At 43.1% G+C, this 18480-nt stretch overlaps 1 protein-coding gene across 4 annotated transcripts; it reads left to right on the top strand.

Moving 5' to 3' along the window:
• SNX3 (sorting nexin 3) lies at window positions 1-17957 on the top strand. Of its 4 annotated transcripts, none has more exons than XM_010004337.1 (4): window positions 1-165; window positions 13463-13558; window positions 13943-14067; window positions 17261-17957. In XM_010004337.1, the coding sequence occupies exons 1-4, from the start codon at window positions 4-6 to the stop codon at window positions 17364-17366; spliced, it is 489 nt and encodes a 162-aa protein (XP_010002639.1). In that variant the 5' UTR covers window positions 1-3; the 3' UTR covers window positions 17367-17957. The 4 variants fall into 4 exon arrangements, with proteins under 4 accessions (XP_010002639.1, XP_010002641.1, XP_010002640.1 ...); XM_010004339.1 differs by having other exon boundaries at window positions 4-99; XM_010004338.1 differs by having other exon boundaries at window positions 4-159.
• The last annotated feature ends 523 nt before the right edge of the window (window positions 17958-18480 follow it).

The following is an 18480-nucleotide window of genomic DNA, read 5'->3' as shown; positions in this document are numbered from 1 at the left end:
GCCATGGCCGAGACGATCGCGGATACCCGGCGGCTGATCAGCAAGCCGCAGAACCTGAACGACGCCTACGGGCCGCCCAGTAACTTCCTGGAGATCGACGTGGGCAACCCGCAGACCGTGGGCGTGGGACGCGGCCGCTTCACCACCTACGAGATCCGAGTCAAGGTGAGGGGGACGGCCCTGGGGATCCCCGAGGGGTCGGCCCCGCTCTTAGGCCCCGGGGGGGGGGGTCGGCCCGGCCCAGGCCCCGGGCTGTGAGGGAAGGTGAACGAGACTCTCTGGGTCGGTGTTGGTCTGTGTCGGGGGCTCCTCTGGGCTCTGAAGTAACCGAGAGGGGTGTCCCCGGGGTGGCTGTGACCCTCCTGTCCTTCAGGGCACTGTCCTGGGAGCTTGTCTGCCGGGAGGTGGGTAGAAGAAGGCAACACTCTGAGGTGTAGGTGAGGGTGGGCCTGCCCTAGGAAGGGGAGGCTCAGGGTTCCCAGCGGCCTCCAGAACACTTAGAGGACGTGTAAATAAGTCGAGTGGGCACATGTGCTAGATCAAAGCTAGCTGAGGTGATAAGGCGAGTGTGGACCTCCCTGTTTTCTTCTGTACCTGAAATACAGGGCCAAATAAATAAGGGTGTTTCTCTGCATGGCCTAGCAAATACTTTCAGTAGCACTAGACTCTTTCCTAGCTGGGAGGGCTGTTTTTACTAACTTGCTTCAAAGGCCTTGAGCTTGAGAAAAGCTGTATGGAGTCACTACCGTGTTCCCTGGTCTTTCTGGTTTCATAAACAGGGCCTGGAGGAGTGGACAGAAAAATGAAATATCTGTGGCATGAGCCTTGCCTGTGGCTGGTAGGGACTTAAGGCAGGTCCCTCCTCTGGTCTGTGCTGCCAGGGATTAAGTTGGGTTGAGAAAGATGATCTCTTACAATTTTATCTTTTTTATATCTGTGATTGAGTCCACTATTTTGTACAGCTTCACTATCCCAGCTGGTTGAATGTGGTCAGTTATTACAGGCAGTAATGGTGAGAGAAGAAGCCTCATGGAGAACCTGGCCACTTCCATGTGATTTCTTTCACTGGACACCATGGAATACATGTGCCCTCATGGCAGGGAAGGCTACAGCTGAGGGCTGCTGCTTTGGTCACAAAAATCCTTCAGACTGTGTGGATTTCCTGATACTGAGATTTACGTGGTCAGCTTAGTGTAACTTTATTTAAAAAAGCAGACTCAGCTGAAATGTAAAGCTACTAGGGAGGATACTTCTTTAACCTGATGCCTCTAAATTGTCATGTCCAGTAGCTATTCTCATGTTTCAGGATGTGTCCATAGGGCAGAAAGAATAAACCACAACAATTGGAGCCTGCATTTGGCCTCAGTGTGAGGACAAACCTGAACTTGCCAGCTTGTGTTGCATTACACTGCCCTTAGAAGGACCCCAGCTGCCCACTTTGCAGAAAGATGTAACTCTACCTGGCTGGGAAGTGTTTGTGCCTGAAGTTCCTGGTGGCTTTTTTTTTTTTTTTTTGCCAGGAGAGTGAGTGTTTGGAATTGCTAGATCCAAGGAAGAAGATTACAAAAGGAACTTAGCCATGATATGACCTTGGGAATGAGACCGAATTTGGTGGGGTTAAAAAAAAATATTATTTTTTAAATCCCCAACTGAAGTACTTCAGCAGAAAGGAAAGTGGAAAAACAAGCTTTGAGACAGGTTGCTCTTAGTGTAGTTTAGGGTAGAAAATTCTGGATTCCTGTTGTAATGAAGACCTAGAAGTGACTTGAACAAAACATATACTGTGATAATCCTGTGACCTTTGCCTGTTCTTGTTCCCAGTCTTATTACTACATAAACACTGTTTCCTTCACCCTCCTTACTTGCATCTGTACATGACTTTATATAGAACTACCTCTTATAAAGATGATCAGTCCCATTCCAGCTGTGTACTACAGTACACATAGTGCATCCTTGCTGTAGACTTTCATAGCTATCACGAGCTGTGATTTTATGTCTCTGTAGGCTGGAAGGCTACAGAGCAGGTAATACAAGTCATGCAGAATTACCTTCACTGTCTAAACTTGTATCAATTATCTGCTTCTCAGCAGAACACAGACTTTGTTGCTAATATGCAAGTTTTGGCTTGGGAGAGGAGTTGGAACTTGAGTTGCTGTAGGATTAGGCCTTGTACTCCAACTGCTTGTTGGAGTGTGGCAGAGAAGAGCCACAAGCTTGCCTTGTGGTTTGACCACTGCTTGTGGCCACAGGAAACAGCAGCTGAAATTTGCAGTTTCCCCTGGTAGTGGCAGCAAAACAAACCTGAGAAGGTGGAGGGGAGTTAGTTTTGTCATATCTAGGGAGCTATATCTTCAACTGACACCAACGTTGAAGTGTTGAATGGTGTGGAAATGGATGGCTTTGCTGCTGAGTTCTGGTACAAGCTGTTGGGCAGCCTCATGTTTTGGCTGGAGGTGACACTAAGCCAGAACTGTTGTCAGAGAGGACACTGAGGTTCAAGTTAGCATTGAAGCAATTTGTCTTGGACACTTGTTGTGGTATTTACACATCTGGTCCAAGGGTAATTCTGTCTGAATTGTTTTGTCTGAATCTCAAAGCTCAACTTTCTCTGCCAAGGCTGAGCTTCCTGGCAAACTCTCAGACCAACATTTGATAGCTGACATCTTGCAAAAGGTACTTGTGTGAAATACTGCAGCATTATCATAGAATCAGAATGGTGAAGGTTGGAAGGGACCTTAAAGATCATCAGGTTCCAACCTCCCTGCTATGAGCAGGGACACCTCCCACCAGACCAGCATGCAAAAGCCCCATCCAACCTGCCCTTGAACACCTCCAGGGATGGGGCAGCCACAACCTCCTTAGGCCACCTGGAGTGCTGCAGGTAGAACCAATGCAGCCCTTCCTGTGGGACAGCTTACCCAACACGTGGTCATTTGGACAAAATATTGACTTGCCAAGCCTGATCTTGCTTTAAATCATGTTCTTTTCTCAGCAAACTGGACAAGGTGGTGACAAAGTTTTCCACTGTAGCAACCAGGATGAGGCACACCATGTGGCAGTATACCACTGCAGTGCAGCTTGGCAGTGGAAGTCAAATGCTTTTGTTCAGTAATGGTAAATGATGGAAAATGCCACCCTGCAGTGCTAAAACAGCACATTTGAGTGTGTCATGTTCTTGACAATGTACTTGAGAATTTGCTTCCATCAGCAGCATTAAGTAGCAAGTTGGTACCATTTTAAAGTATCCTTTGTGTGAAGACTCAGGGCAAGCTAAAAAGGAGAACAACACAGTAGGGTATAAAGCTCCAAGTGCTTTTTCTAGTGAAATAAAATCTGTTAAATCAGTCATCACATTTAAAAATATCTAAATGATCACTATATGGTGGTGGTGCAGTGGATAAAACTAACATAATCAACTAGTCTGCTAAAGTAATACAACAAACCACTGCCCTCATCTCTTCTGGAGAATTGTGAGCCAACAGCTGAGTTCTCAGTTTAAGTGCCTTTGCATGCCATATGCTGTGTCTTAGGAGTCTTTGCTAGTTGCTGACTCATGAACCACCATCAAAGGGCTGGCTGTTCCCGTCTTCTTGTTACACCTTTTCAGGGTGGGCTTGTGCAGTCAACACTCTTCAACAAGGGCATGTGTTACTAGGGCAACTTGTTACTAGTTATGGGCTGTCAGTCCTCTCTGAATCCCAGGAAGCAAATGTAGAGCAGTGACAGTTGTCATATTCTCATCCTGCAGCATGTCTGCAGTCCTCAGTCCAGTGCCAGCTATAATTTACCCTCTATAGTTGAGACAAATAGTTTCCTAGTTAGTAGGTCAGCAGGAGCATCTTTGCTCAAACAGATTCTGTGCAACAGCTTCAGGTACTAAATCCTTTAAGGAGACAAGACTTAAGCTTAACAAGCTAATTCTGATCCCAGCAACTGGTGACACACTTCAGAGCCCTAACCCAGTGTAAAGCAGTGCTGTAGGAGATAAAGCACATTGATTACAATACTGTCAACAAAGCATTTGGCAACACTTGCTACATCTGGGGAATAGATGCTTTTGTTATCACTATTTAATCTTTTTTTTTTTTTTCTGTAGAAGTAAAAGTGACTTGTGTGCTGCCCACTTTAGTTGGGTTTGTCACCTGGACTAAAAGGTTAAATTGTATGCTTACAGTTAGTGAGAACTTGCAGAAAAGTCATTAATATTCAAACTGACAGTTAGATCTGAAATAAAGTGCCTGTAACAGGAGCTGCTAGTCAAGTAGTTAATTTATTTTTTTTTAGTCAAACCGAGATTAAACAAAAAGCCTTTGTCTTGTTAATTCTGTTCTTTAATGTTAAATGTTCTGTTGCCTCTAATGAGTATGATTGAACTGGGCACTAAGGCACACACCTCAGCTTCTGAGGTTCCACAGCTCAGTGGTTTGTCTCCAGGTGTAGAAAGGTGATGCCTTGGTGCTGAGCTTCCAGCTGTTGGGAAGTGCATCACTTGGGTGGCACAAATGCTCTTTAATGCAGCAGTCACTATCTTCTGCAGAAAGGCTTCTGCAGACCTGCAGAGGTGCTGCAGGAGGGAAGGGGAAGGAAATGAACACACAGGCTGTTAAGTGCCTGCAGTGTTAAGAATGTTATTGGTCTCAAAGGATTGAGGAAGTATATCAAAGTACTGCTAAACTAGAGCTGCTTTTTAAAGTCTGTTCTCATCTTAGCCCATTTTTCAAGACCTAGCTTGGATACAGTATTTGCCTTTCAGTATATTTGTAGTAGTCTGACTTGAGTGACTGATTTGAGTCTGACTTCTGTGATCAAATCAAGTCAGAACAAGACAGTAAATGAACTGGAAGAATAACTTGCTCAGAAGGCACTTGTCTTATGTGATGGCTTTGCAAAGCAGAACTCTTCATCTGTTGAATGTGTCTTTGAAATGTCCTGTCCTGGAGCAGTAACAAATTTCCTGTTCTTCATGTGTTTGTCAGGGTTTGAAGTTACAGACTCTTCTCCCACCATGAGAAGAATCAAATCTGTTGGTACATCTCGTTGACTCGCATTGTTCAGTTTCGTAGTGAAGCTTGTGGTGGAGTAATGACTAAACACTGCCTTGGCATGGATGTGTTTAGGGATGCACAATCAGCACTTAATTTTCTGTTTTTCTACTTCTGCAAACCTTGCAACATGCTGTAAGTCTGCTCTAACTGTAGTTAATTTCTCATTTAATACCCTGTTTTAGAAACTAACAGATCCTTTTAGACTCCAAAGAATAAAAATGCACTGACTCAGGTGACTCTGTTTTTCTGTACAGCCCAGGGACTGCACCTTCAGAAACACTAATGGTTCCATGGAGCAATAGTTCAGGAAAGGATAGCTAAAAGGCTAAGAAATTCTTAGCCTTCTGACTCAGGGGACAGAGAAGTGGATGAGCTTGGATGAAAGAAACTTCTGAAGCAAGGAGAGTGGACTTACCAATCTGGTGTTTGCTCTGAGCAACTGATTTTTCTGCAGAGGTTTTTGATTAAACTAGGTTCAAGAGCTTAGTCCAAAGGTACTGAACTAGTTTGGTGTTGATGTCTGTAACTGTGTAGAAAGAATAACCAAACCTCTTAATTAGACCTTCTTGTTAGTATATGAATTTAGCTGGTGACTTGGACTCTTTATTTTTGCATGTAAAATGTGGGCCTTGATTGTTGTATGTTAAGAGCATACTCTAGTACAGTGCTGAACAGACCAAATCAAACAGAACAATGCCTAATCTTTGTAGGACAGATGGCTGGGATCCAGGTAGGCATGTGATGCCAGAGTATTTTGATACATCTCTATTTTTAAACAGCTTGCCAGAAAAGTATGAGCTTGAACTTAGATCAGTCAGGTCTTTACTGTTTTTTGTCTGGAGAAATCAGCAATGCAGTGTAGATTTATGAGCTAACTGTAGGGGAAGTATTTTCTTTAAAGTTTGGTGTGGTTTTTTTACTTCGTAATGCAATGCCAGTTGCACTGCTGGAGGCTGTTTTAGCAAATACATAACCCCAATGACCTGTGAAGCTGTAGCACCAAGTGAAGGGTCTGAAGTTGCTGTTGCTGCTGTAACTTATCTGACGTGACTAAGGTGGAGAAGCCCTAATGTTCTGGTCAAAGTATAAAACCAAATATTGTACCTGCTGCAAGCAGATCTGTGAATGTATTCCTTCTGTGGCCACTTCTTGAGAATTCAGCTCAAAACTTCTGTCATGGGAGGGTTTCCTGGAGCACATAACAGAATAGTTTGTTTTGACCACAAAGCTGATCTTGAAAGTGTAAACTATAAGCTGGTCTGTAGCAGCTTTACTCTAAAACCCAGAAGAAAATGAAGCTATATCTTAAGTGGTTTAAGACCACCTCCATGCTGGAAATCAAGCTTCAGAGGCTATTTCTATGGGCCTAAGCTGCAGCACCAGGGATGGGATGAGGGGGATGGATGAAAAGTGGGAGAGGGAGATTGAGGTTGGAGATGAGGAGGGAATTCTTTGGTGTGAGGGTGGTGAGAGCCTGGCCCAGGTTGCCCAGGGAAGCTGTGGCTGCCCCATCCCTGGCAGTGTTGAAGGGCAGGTTGGATGGGGCTTGGAGCAGCCTGGGCTGGTGGGAGGTGTCCCTGCCCATGCAGGGGGTGGGACTGGATGATCTTGAAGGTCCCTTCCAACCCAAACCATTCTGTGATAGTCTTTGTTGTTGTATTGCTCTTAGGTTTTTACTACCTTAGTCTTAAAGGTGGAAAGAATTCTAACTCCGTGTCTCAGTACTATGAAGTGGAAAGCTCTCTAGTTCTTGGTCTAGCTTAAGTCACTGTTGTTTAAGACTTGGTTGTATGGTCAGATTTTCTAGTGTTGACTTGAGATTTTTTTGCATGTAAAGCACCTTTAGTACACCTGGACATGACGTAGATGAAAGGGGAGGTAGAACTCTACTGAAACTTAGAAGAATAATAAGCTCTTATCTGACCTTTTGCAGTGGGGAAAAAGGTTTTGCTCAGTGAAGCACACAGCAAAAATATAAATTCCTAGCAACTGAAGTTTAGAGCATGTTTGCCACCTTTCTTGCTTCTTTATAATTGTAGGAAATAGGGAGGTAGCTGGTTATGTCCAGTCAGGAAGGAAACAAGCCACTGGCAAGGTTTCTGCAATAACTGGACTGATGGAGCCAGTTCCTTGTACTACAGGACAGCAGGCTCTTGCCTTAAAGAAGCTATAATACTTTTTTTATCCACCCTGCATTCTTCTTACTCTAATCCCTCAGAGCTGCCACTGGCTGACTGCAAGTGAATCAAAGGGTGTAGTATACTGAGAAAGATGACAGCTTGAATGAAGAAGTAGCAAGAAGCTTGAACTTAACTTCTTGAGAGTCAAAGCCACAAACTTGTATCAAAGTGAGCTGAGTGCTTTATTTTGCTCTATTTTAATGGAAATAGAGTTGTATCAAGGCTCCCATAACCTACTTGAAAAGACTACATCAAAGTAGGTGCTATGGCAACGGTGCAGTTTCACTCTCAATCTGTTAGGAGTGGGAGACATGGGCAGTGCTGCTGCTACTGTTAGATTGGCAAAGGAGGAATGGATCAGATTTACCTCAAACTATCCTGGGTGGCCACAGCTGTGGAATTCTTGCAGCTGTGGAGGTGGACTGGGCTGCACTGACATTCAGAGTCAACCTAGTGGAGTTTCAGCATCCTCTTTGAAGGAACCCAGTGCTATTTGCTTTCAATTTATGACTGGGAACAAATTGGTAGGAGCAAGTCTTGGCTATTTGCAAGTCTTTTTCCACTCATTGGATAAATTAAACTAGTCTAGCTAACACTTAAAATTGCTTTGAATTATAAATGAATGCATTTGAAATAAAGTGCTCTAGTTTTCCTCCAGTATTTAAGGTAACTTGTGTACCAGAATAGCTGCATTGGAGAGCTGTGAATCTGAAGCTGAGTAGGCAGTATTGACTAGTACTCAAACTACTTGCATTCTGCATGTAAAGGTCTCCCCAATTGTATACATAAATAGTTTTGAACTCCTAACTGGGTATAGCTTGGGGATTGACTGCAGCCACAGCTAGAAGACTGCTATCTGGTTATCCAAACTACTGATGACTGCCATTGGCTTGTGAGGTGATTTGGGAACCTGTTGAGCTAGAAGGTGAATTTATAGTTTGAATATGTTACAATAACAAATGTAGCTGGAAAAACATGGTGTCTGTAAACAGAAGTTTTGCCCTGAAATCTTTTAGAAGGGAACCACTGCTTTCCCATTACCAGTTTGTTGAACAGTAGCCAAACAACTGTGGAAACTTGTTTGGCATCTGAGTAGAAGAATGGAGGAGTGACTTAAGGGTCTAGGTTTGTCAGATGCTGTTTAACTGTGTAATTTAACTTGGCACCAGTTCTGACTGTTTTTGCCAGTGCAGTGGCTTGGTCATTAACTGACCCCACAGTATGTGGACTGTTAGCCTGACAGTAGGGTATGTGCATATAATCTGATACAGAAACAGTGATAGATAGGACCTGTCATGCCTTAGCATCTTTTTATGCTTAGGATTTTGGGCTGTGTGGGACTTGTGCAGAGCTGGTTTATTGGTCCTCCTGGAATGATGCTGTATCTGCAATTCTGACTAGTCACTCTTGGTTATCTGATACCTCAGGTAATGTATAATCCTTTTGGGTTGAGAACTTACATTCAAACTGCTAGGAGGCATGATTTCAGGCTAGGAAGTTGTTGAAAATGCTTTTTGATAAAAATGAGACTAAATATTGCACTGGAGAAGAAACAATTGCTGCAGTAAATATACTGAGTTTATCAGAGGAATGAGCTATGCTCCTGGGCTTGTGCCAAACAGGATCATGAGCTTCATGGCAATAGGTTCAGCACATCAGCAGGCCAGAAAACTGACACTATAACATCAATGAGCACAGGGAGGAGTGTTTGTAAAAATGGAAGTAGCCTAAATTCAAGTCTTGTGCCTTAGTCCTCAGCTCTGCTCTTGCAGGCAAGCAAAGCATCAACAGTGTTCAGAATGGCTACAGCCACCCCAATGACTAAAAAAGGACAACTCTCAACCTAAAATCTGAAGCTGAGCATAACTTTAATGTGGTGTATGGTATTGAAGTGACACTTCAATATAAATTGAAAGGGTCTTTTGACACCTTAGAGTTGTCTCCATCTAGCAAACTTTTGCCCAGTGATAGTCCATGCTTCAGCAGCTGTCTGGCTTGCTCAATAAAACCATCTGTCTGTGGTAGATGGAGGCAGTGGGACATGCAGAAACCCTTCCTACTGAAGTCTGCTCAATAGTGGTCTGCTCAAACAGGGAAATAATCTTTGCGTGGCACACACAGTATCTTCAGGTGTGAATACATCCAGAGTTAAAAATAGGAACTAAGATGGAAACAGGTTAAGCAGGGTAAAACAGGACTCCCAAACTGTTTCTAAAAGATCTTTTCTACCAGCTGTGTTTCTGAGGAACACTGCTCTGTCAGTATTAACTTCTGGAGGAAGGAGAATTGCTGCATGTTCTGAGTTTTAAGGAACAGGAAGTTTAGAAGTTGATCTCAACAGAGCACTCTAATTCATATCCAGACCAGAGGACAGGGGAGACACTTTCCTTTAGCATCTAGTTGTTATGTTGTAACTGGTAAGCCACTTCATTTTAATAGGAGCATTTGAGCATACACTTCAAGTTGAATGCTGCCAGTGCTTATGATCAAAACTGGACAACATTTTTCAACTCAAAGGGAAAACAAGTACTCTAACTGTCCTTTTCTCCAGCTTGCTAGCTGGGCTAGAACGTCAAAAGTTGAAAAGGGAATGTAGATGGTAAAATGAGCTCAACTGGTGCTTCTGCCCTCACATTGTACCTGTCAGCCTGATGTGTTGTTTAGAGATTAACTTTATGGACTTGATGCCCAGAAGCATGAAAAGAGTTCCCTAAGACCTGGAAACTCATTGGTTTTTAGCTGCTTTTATTCAGTTCTAATCCCTCTTGTAAGAAACTTGAGAGGAGAGTGAAATATTTTCTGCAGGTGAGAGCCTGTATCTTAAATACTGTAAAGGACTTTCTACCCAAGGCATTGACAAAGAGTTGATGTTGTAATGTGGAAGGTTCAATGTGGTTAAAAAGCCAATAGCTGAAATTGGAGAAAAATAATCCAGTACTTCACTTCTGGGTGTCTCCTTCATGCACTCTGGGGGACCTAGCTTTGTTCACTCTGGAGTAGAGTGTTCTTATCCTCAAGATGAGTGTTTATAAAGCCTGACTTCTGACATAATACTCTTAAGTGCAATTTTATTATTAGTCACTAGTACAATCAACAATGTTTTTTACTGGGAGGGAGGGCTTGAATACTTTCAAACATTTAGCAATAAGATTTCGTAACAAACTATTGCTCTATACTTTATCATCTGTAAATTACAGACTAAATAGCATAATGTGAAAGTAGACAACTAACTTCCCAAGTACTTCTGAACTGTGGCAGCCAAAAACTCATTATTGGCTGGCAGTCATACAATGGCCTGTAGTCATAGGCTTGCATAGTGCAGTCAAGTATCTCTGCAATTAAACCAGTTCTGAGCAGCCAAAAGTGTCACTCAGTGATAGTTTAAGCTTAACAGCCTACAAATTATATCCTACAGGTATATCCACTCAAACTGGGACTAGAAACTGAGTAGCTTTCAACTTACAAAATAAACCAACAAAACCAAAAGGCACTAGCTGAGAACAACTATTGTGCTTCTGCCAACAGGAAAACTGGGGGTAACTGTAGTCTCCTGTGAACATCAGCTTCTTAGGGTACTTCAAGAGTTGTCTTTCAAGGTGTATAAGATGGTGAACATGCAGTCTGACAACAATAAGGTTTATTCTCTTAGTGCTGGTGATTTATGGCACTTGCAGACTCTTCTTGCTTTTAGCAGGTGATAACTCGTACAAACATTTTTGGAACACTCTAGCCAGTTTGCCATCTCAATGGCATTTAAGCTTCAGATGATGATCTTGGAGCTTTTAATTCTGGGGATGTCATTAGGAGACTGCTCACTTGATGGCTGCTCATAAAATAATGTGCAAATTGGATTATGACAGTGGGATAACCTTGCACCCCAGGAAGTAATGCAGACTCTTACACAAGTTAGTGTAAGGACATCTGTCAAAATGCTCATGTGTTTAACATGGCCTTGTGAAGTTTGGCACCTAAAATATTTACTTGGTCCCTGACATTTTCTGGGTGGAATCTCAATTTCTGCTTTATTTAGAGCTTGCTATATCACTGCTGCCACTTCCTTCACCTTCTCAGGGGAAGTTCCTCCAATCAGATTAACATCTGAATTCTGGTGCAGTTTCACATCTTGGGAGGGTTGGACTGTCTATAAAAGTTGAGCTAGTGTGGCAGGAGCCGTTGTGGATGAATATTTATACCCCTGTGGGAGCCTGTTAAAGGTATTGTCTTCCTTCCCAAGTGAAAGGAGTAGTCTCTTTATGGCTCCCTTGGAGGAGGAGGATAAAGAGCATCTTTTATATTTAGTTCCACCATCCATGGGTGTGCAGGTGCTTGCCAGGTAGCTTTTAAGTTTGCAATATTTGATAGAGCAGCTGTTAGCAGGCTTGTCTGTTTAAAAACATTCAAACCCAAAATATTTTCATGGTGATATTAATTTCTTTAATTGCAAAGCAAGCAGTCAACATGTGCTTCTTGCCCAGGAGCCATGAGTTGACCCTGGCAGTCTGGCACCAAGTACTTTCTGGTCACGTTGGTAATCTTGACTCTTTGCTGTCTGGATCACATGCCCAGCTTCTTGGCACCTTGTTCTGTTAGTAGTGAAATTTGAGCTGCTGTATTTATTTAAAAATTCACCAATTAGCCTTGAAGACCAACTGGAATTAGAATGTATGGGCCAGCATCACTTTTCCAGTGATAAGCTTCTGCTTTCTGGACAGGCAAGCCCAGTTGCCTTTCAGGTACTACTTGTCTTTTGACTTCATGCTCTACAGTTCCTCCCTAAGGAGGAGAAAGAAGGGGGTTGTCTCCCTTCCTGGGTGCTGGAGGAGTGGAAGTATACTTCCTTCCACTGTAATCTTGTTTCTGGAATATTTTAGTCAGGGTAAAGATAATGCTTGTAGGCTGACCTTCAGTTGTGGCTCTGGGAATGCCTAAGGCTGCTGCATTCCTCTGTAATTCATTCCTCTGTTCCTGCGATGCTGTTTGGGGGTTCTGAAATTTGTTTCCCTTTAATCTAGTTTCTGTTCCCTGTTTCACGAGTCTTACTTTGTGATCTTCTCCCTGGGGTTTTGAGTCTTGGCAGGTGCAAAAATACCATCCCAGTCCATTTCCTATTTATAGTCAATGATGCCATGTATTAGTTCTGCCTGTGGGCAGAGTTACTTGCAGGCATTTTGAATGTGACCACCTAGTCCTCACTGCATTTTGTGTCTGTCTTGATCTCATCTTGTTTTGCAGCTAGGTGGGGTTAGGAGTTGCCAAGGCTTCTCTAGTCAGTGGTTTTAACTTTGTGAAACCTCTTGTAGCAGGTAGTGGGACATGATGGGGCCCTCCTTTAGGCAGGGCTTATGTGCAGACAGCTTTTGTGGCTGCTCTAGATACCTCATGTAGAGCCTCAAAGGAGATTATGGAGGATTCACTTTGCTCATGATGATTATGCCTTTGGCACAATAAGCTACTTGACTTTTGATAGAATGGAGTGTATCTGCTGGGTCAGGTTCTAAATTTAAGAAAACTCCCAGACCCCAGTAGCCATTTTATTTGTCCTCACTCAGCATTTTTTGGTCACTGGCACTTAGGCACACACACCAAGTGTTCAGCTCCAGTCTCACCTGGCTCTCTCTCTGCTTGTCTCTCTTGCAAATGTGTCAGTTGCAGTGGATTCCAGGGGGTGGTTCTCAGGGTGTTGCAGATGACCACCCACAGTTCTTCCTGTTTTAACAGCTCTGGCTTCATATTCAGGAAGATTTGTGGAGAACAAGGGATTGTATTCTGGCTTGTTATCATTTGGATCACCCCAGATGTCTCCATCCCAGTCTCCAGGTGATATTACTAGTTTCCTAATCTGGATGATGTCAGAGGGCAGGGAGCCTGCACAAGCATCATCTTGACCTTTTCTTCCAACTTCTGTCCCTTGGCCTTTTCCTCCTATAATTGTTTCTGTAGTTGTTTCAATTGCTAAAGACAGTAACAGCTCAGTTGTCTTTCTACCTCTTATCTCTGTCTCTAGGTCCATCTCAATTTTATTTCTATTCTCCCTTTGATATGCAGTTTCTGAAACAGGTGCCTAGCATCTTGCAGATCATTTCCTTTTCCATCTTTTGTACAGCCCCTTGTTACCTCTAGGTGCTCTTCAGCAGCTTCCCAATGATGCCAGTTGTCACGAGGCCATTCTTCTCGGAAGTTGGGACTTGGAATCACTGCTACATTTGTCTAATCAATAGCTTATGTTCTTGTTTTCAGACAAATCTACCTATCTTCAAATTGAAAGAATCTACAGTCAGAAGAAGGTACAGTGACTTTGAGTGGCTAAGGAATGAACTAGAAAGAGAAAGCAAGGTGGGTAAAACAGAAGGTAAATACAAGTCTTCACAGACGTACCAAGAGTAATGATGATGGAATGTTACAGTTATGTTGTGAAGCTTATATATCATATAGATCAGATACAGTGATTGAAAATGTCCAGAACTAACCCACTGTCTGTCAGCAAACCTCAGCTGTATAATCCTACAGGCTGTTGAGTAGTTTTGAGTTCATTCAGAGTTGAACTCCTGGAATTCAGCTTTACCTCTATGGCAGACACTCTTCTTCTCTGGTCATGTTTTATTACTTCACTGGGGATGTGGTTGTTGAGTTTCTTCCTCTTAAAGGAATAAACCAGCCCAGCAGGTGTACAAACTTACTTCCAGGAGGCACTTAAGGACGCTTTTTAAAATCTTTCAGGTTGTGGTGCCACCTCTACCAGGAAAAGCTCTTCTCCGTCAGCTCCCCTTCCGAGGAGATGATGGGATATTTGATGATTCTTTCATAGAGGAGAGGAAGCAGGCTCTTGAACAGTTCATAAACAAGTAAGTGTTGGGACTGGTTATCTGGAGACAAACCCAGAACTTGGCTTTGGAAAACTTAATTAAAGCTGCTAATCTTCTAGCTCTGTTAGCTGCACTAAGTTCAGAATGGCAACTTTCACATCATCTTGCAGGAGGCCATACTGATGTTGCTCATCCAGTGTTTAGTTTGATACCTTAATGCTTACCTGAGCAGCTGAAATGAATGTTAGTGTTGTTGTTAATTTATGCAAATTGCCACTAAAATTATAGCATTCAAAATAGTTCTACCTTTCCATTTCTGAAAAGGTATCCATTGGGCAAACAATGGAGCTTACAATGGGCTTACAGCAGGTTGCTTTGATTGCAGATGTGGGGTATTATCAGCTTGTGTAATGATGCATATTTTGCTCTAATCGTCATGAGAATCTTTCTGGACTGTAAAAACACTGTCTGAGGTGTGGATACATGTGGCTTGAAGCAGACACAGTGGGTTTTGTCCTTGCCTTTCAAAGGGTGAGCAGAAATTATAGTAACAAAGTCTTACAGTTATTCTACCATCTGACACTACTAACTGCTCTCCATATTGTGGCCCAAATTGCCATTTTAATCTCTCTAACAATGTGGATCCAAGCAGTGGGTAGGGAAGAATGCTGCCACTACTGGTTAACTGGTCTCTAGAGCCAACACTCATCAGACCAACTGCATAAGTTTCTCTTAACACAGTTGCTTGTTAGCTCAATTAGAGATGTTGCCAATGGTTCTGAGCCGGTAAATGCTTCAAAATGCTCTTTGCCCAAAGACAAGGGGAGTGAATTTCCAAGGCATCTAGCTTTGTATTTACACTACACGAAGGCAGATGTGCTTATGGTTAGATGGAATGTGTTTTATTTAATGCTGTACAATCAAGCAAGTCATGATTGTAAAGTACAAATTTTATCCATGCGGGCTTGGGGTGCATGAAGTGGGGCAGAATTGCACTTACTGAAGGTTTTGTATGCAGAGTGTAGCAGTGTGGGGGGGAAGAGCAGCTGGTAGTGAAGCAGTCACCTTAACTGGAGTCTCAAACTCGGCACAGCTGACAAATGTACAGCTCAGTACAGTGACAAAAGTGGAGAGGCCAGTTTACCAGTAGCACTAGATCAGTCCTACAGCAAGTATTACATTGATCTTGTGGAAGTGTAAAACTGGGCCAGTTTTTCCTCCTTCAAGACATAGAAGCAGGCTGTTAATGTAGATACTGGTGTAGTGGCAAACTTGAGTACAGCTGGAACAAGATTCTTCAGGCAGAACTCCTAGCTCTTCAGCCTCATCAATTTATGCTAATGCCACAACAAGCTCATCAAGCAAATATTACTAGTTAATGTTTTGAACCATCTAGAAGCTTTAAGACTTGTAAGTGCTCTAGGTACCAGTGAAATGTTGCATTCTTAAAGCTGATCTTTGCTCCTATGACTGGAGTCCTTTGTATAACTGATGTCACTGTATCCAGAAAAGATCTTGATGCACCAGTGTCAGTTCTTGATACTCAGGATGTTGCTGAAAAGCTTTTTATTTCTAGATTATACATTTAGAGGGGCTAAATCTCAGCAGAGCCGCTCACTTGAGCCATCACTCTTGGTCCAGCTTGCTGGCACCAGCATCAGTACTACCTGCAGTGACAGTCACAGAAGTAGATGTTTTGCAGCACACTTGTCTGCCTGAAACATGACTTTGGGATACATGGAAGTGCTTGCACAGCTGATGTGTGTAAAGGTCACCTTATAGAAGGAAGTACTAAGGAAAAACCAATGCAAAGTTTGGTATTCATGTGAAACCAAGAGCTGAATCTGAGAGATCAGTTTGCAAGCCTTCCTGGCAGAGAGAAGGAATGTGCTGCTGCTTCATCTTCTCTTGAAGTTCAAGTGTAGCAGCTTCAGTCTGATGGGGTAAGAAACTCAAGCTAGTTATTCAGATTGTTTTCCTTGTGAACTAATGCTTGAATCTGCTGCCCATTTCCTAGAACCTGGCAAGATTGGTAGGTTTTGATGGCACTTGAAATGATCTATCAATGCTGAATGGGGAGATCTCAGCTTCCTTGTTAAAGGCCACCCTTAATGACAACTGAGTAGTGACAAGTGAACCTGTCCTGTGGTGAGGTAGGCACTGATAGATCTATTTGGAGAAGCACAGAAGTGGTTGGAAGTACTGATGCTGAGCCAGGGGAGCTGACTAGGTATGAATGTGTTCAACTGGGTCACCTCCATTTACAGTAGAAAAGTTCTGACAGATGTGGAGGCCTAAGGTTGACACAAGTTGTCCTTAGGAGAATGGGGGGTTTCTCTCTTAAGGGAGAAGCCTGTGTTGATTGACTAAACTGGATGGGATTTTTTCAAACCAAACTGCTTGAGGTTTACATATCCATAGGTGATCAATTTCCAGGGGTTCTGATTCTCTTGGATTTATTGCCTACCCAGAAGGCTGAATGGTATTTTAAGGGTTTAAATGCAATACCTTGTGGTTTTCTTCCAAGCTTGGGAGTGTTTTCTAATTCCATTTCAGTTCCTTTACTGTTAAAAGGATGGTGGCTCAGTCTGTATGGGGAACAGAACTAAATCTGCAGTAGAAGTGCTGATCTCTTCTAGAGCAGAAAAGCTGTCTCCTGTGTTTGGTATCTAAAGACATTTGCAGTTAACAGAACAGCCAGTACCCCTTGGCTGTGCATCAGGGCTGCTTGTGCATGCTAGGAACAGTGACCATGGTAAGTCACTGCCCTAACCAGTGCCAGAGCCTTCCGAAGATCTTCACACCCTCTGGTGGACTAAGTCTTTCACTCTGCCTGTGCTTGCTGCTGTTCACTCAGACTGAGAACTGGGGGGGTTAAGCTGCTGTTAGAAAGACATCTGTACCAAAACCACCAAGGCCTGCAAAAATCAGCTTGTCTTGCTTCACTCCAGATTTCCTAATGCTAGGATGAGCACTTTGATAGTCCCCTTGATTGCAGGTGACAGTTGCTGACACAACATGAGCAGGGATGGCTTAGGGTGCCTATGGACTAAGTTAAACTGGGGGAGAATGACAACTCTTGCTGGCAGCCATCATTCTAGTCACCACCAGTGAACTGGAAGTGGGACCTCTGCCTAAGGGAACAATGGATTATTGGTTATCAGACCTTGCTCTGCTGTAGCTGCAAGCAGACCCCACTTTGTAGCACTAATGCTTGTTTTTTCCTCTCCAGGGTTGCAGGCCACCCACTGGCACAGAATGAGCGCTGTCTCCACATGTTCTTACAAGATGAAGTAATAGACAAAAACTACACACCATCCAAAATAAGGCATACTTGAGCTCTGAAAGAGTCTTCTCAAACACTAGTGGTTCTTTTGCTTGGTTTTAAAAGGTTGTAGTTTGTCTTAGCATGCTAAGGATAAACAGGCACGGAGTCTCCACTAACATCAGCACACTGCTTGGTCTTTGCATATGCTGTAAAGCATTAAAGAACTCACTTGTCTTCTAGCTAAATCCCTCCAAACCCTTGATTTAAAAGTATTATAACAAGACCATCCACCCCTTGCAATGTCTCACAAACTTTCCCACTCTTATTTGCAATGACTTAACAATGTTTACTGACTTGGCCTTACTTGAACTTGCACAGTTGTAGTGTTGTGTGTCCACTTGTATCTGACTAAACTGCTCTGCTGTTTGAGGTAGTCACCTGTCTGAACTTCTGTAGAAAGACTGCTTTATTTCTGATACCCTGTGTGAGAAACACTTATGCAATTGTCTTCAAGCTTGTAAAACACTTTATACTGAAGTAATGAGGGAATTATCTTTATATTCTGTAAGAGGAAAAAAAAATGAAGTTTATATACTAAATAACTTGTCTAAAGTTTTGAAATAAAAGTGAAAATGCACTTCAAATGTTTTGTCCCTCTTGACCTTGAGTGTGGGGTGTCTCATGCTTTCTGAGAAGCAGGGAGTTGGCTATGCTCAGGGAACTGGTGTTTCAGCCTTGCTGTCCTGCTTGTCTTGCCTTACTAACAACCAGCACACCCTTAGATGCTGGGATTCACTTATTAAATGTTAAAGAACATATAAAGGTATTGAGGGCTGTTCCTGTGTTGTGGAGCCAAAGCTGGAACCCCATTCGTGGGAGACAGTCAACACATCTGTGGCTTCCATCAGTTTGGGAGAAGAGTGCCTTTCTGCTTGGCATGAGATGCATCAACCTATCTGCAGCCAGCAAATGAAAATGATACCATTCTTCAGAGAAAGGAATGTTGACATAACCCATGGTATAACTTCAGTCCTAGATTAAAGCAGCTCTGCTCTACATCTAGGGCCATGAAGGCATATGAGCCTGCTCTGAGATGTGGTCATTGACCAGTGCTGTGCTTGTGACCACTGGTCACATGCAGGTGGTTGATGCCTGGACTGCAGCTTACAAAGGGCTCTGCTGAA

Source organism: Chaetura pelagica, unplaced genomic scaffold (genome assembly GCF_000747805.2).
Source record: "Chaetura pelagica isolate M959 unplaced genomic scaffold, ChaPel_1.0 scaffold118, whole genome shotgun sequence".
In the NCBI taxonomy this organism is placed as follows: Eukaryota; Metazoa; Chordata; class Aves; order Apodiformes; family Apodidae; genus Chaetura; species Chaetura pelagica.
This window is presented reverse-complemented; position numbering and strand designations above follow the sequence as displayed.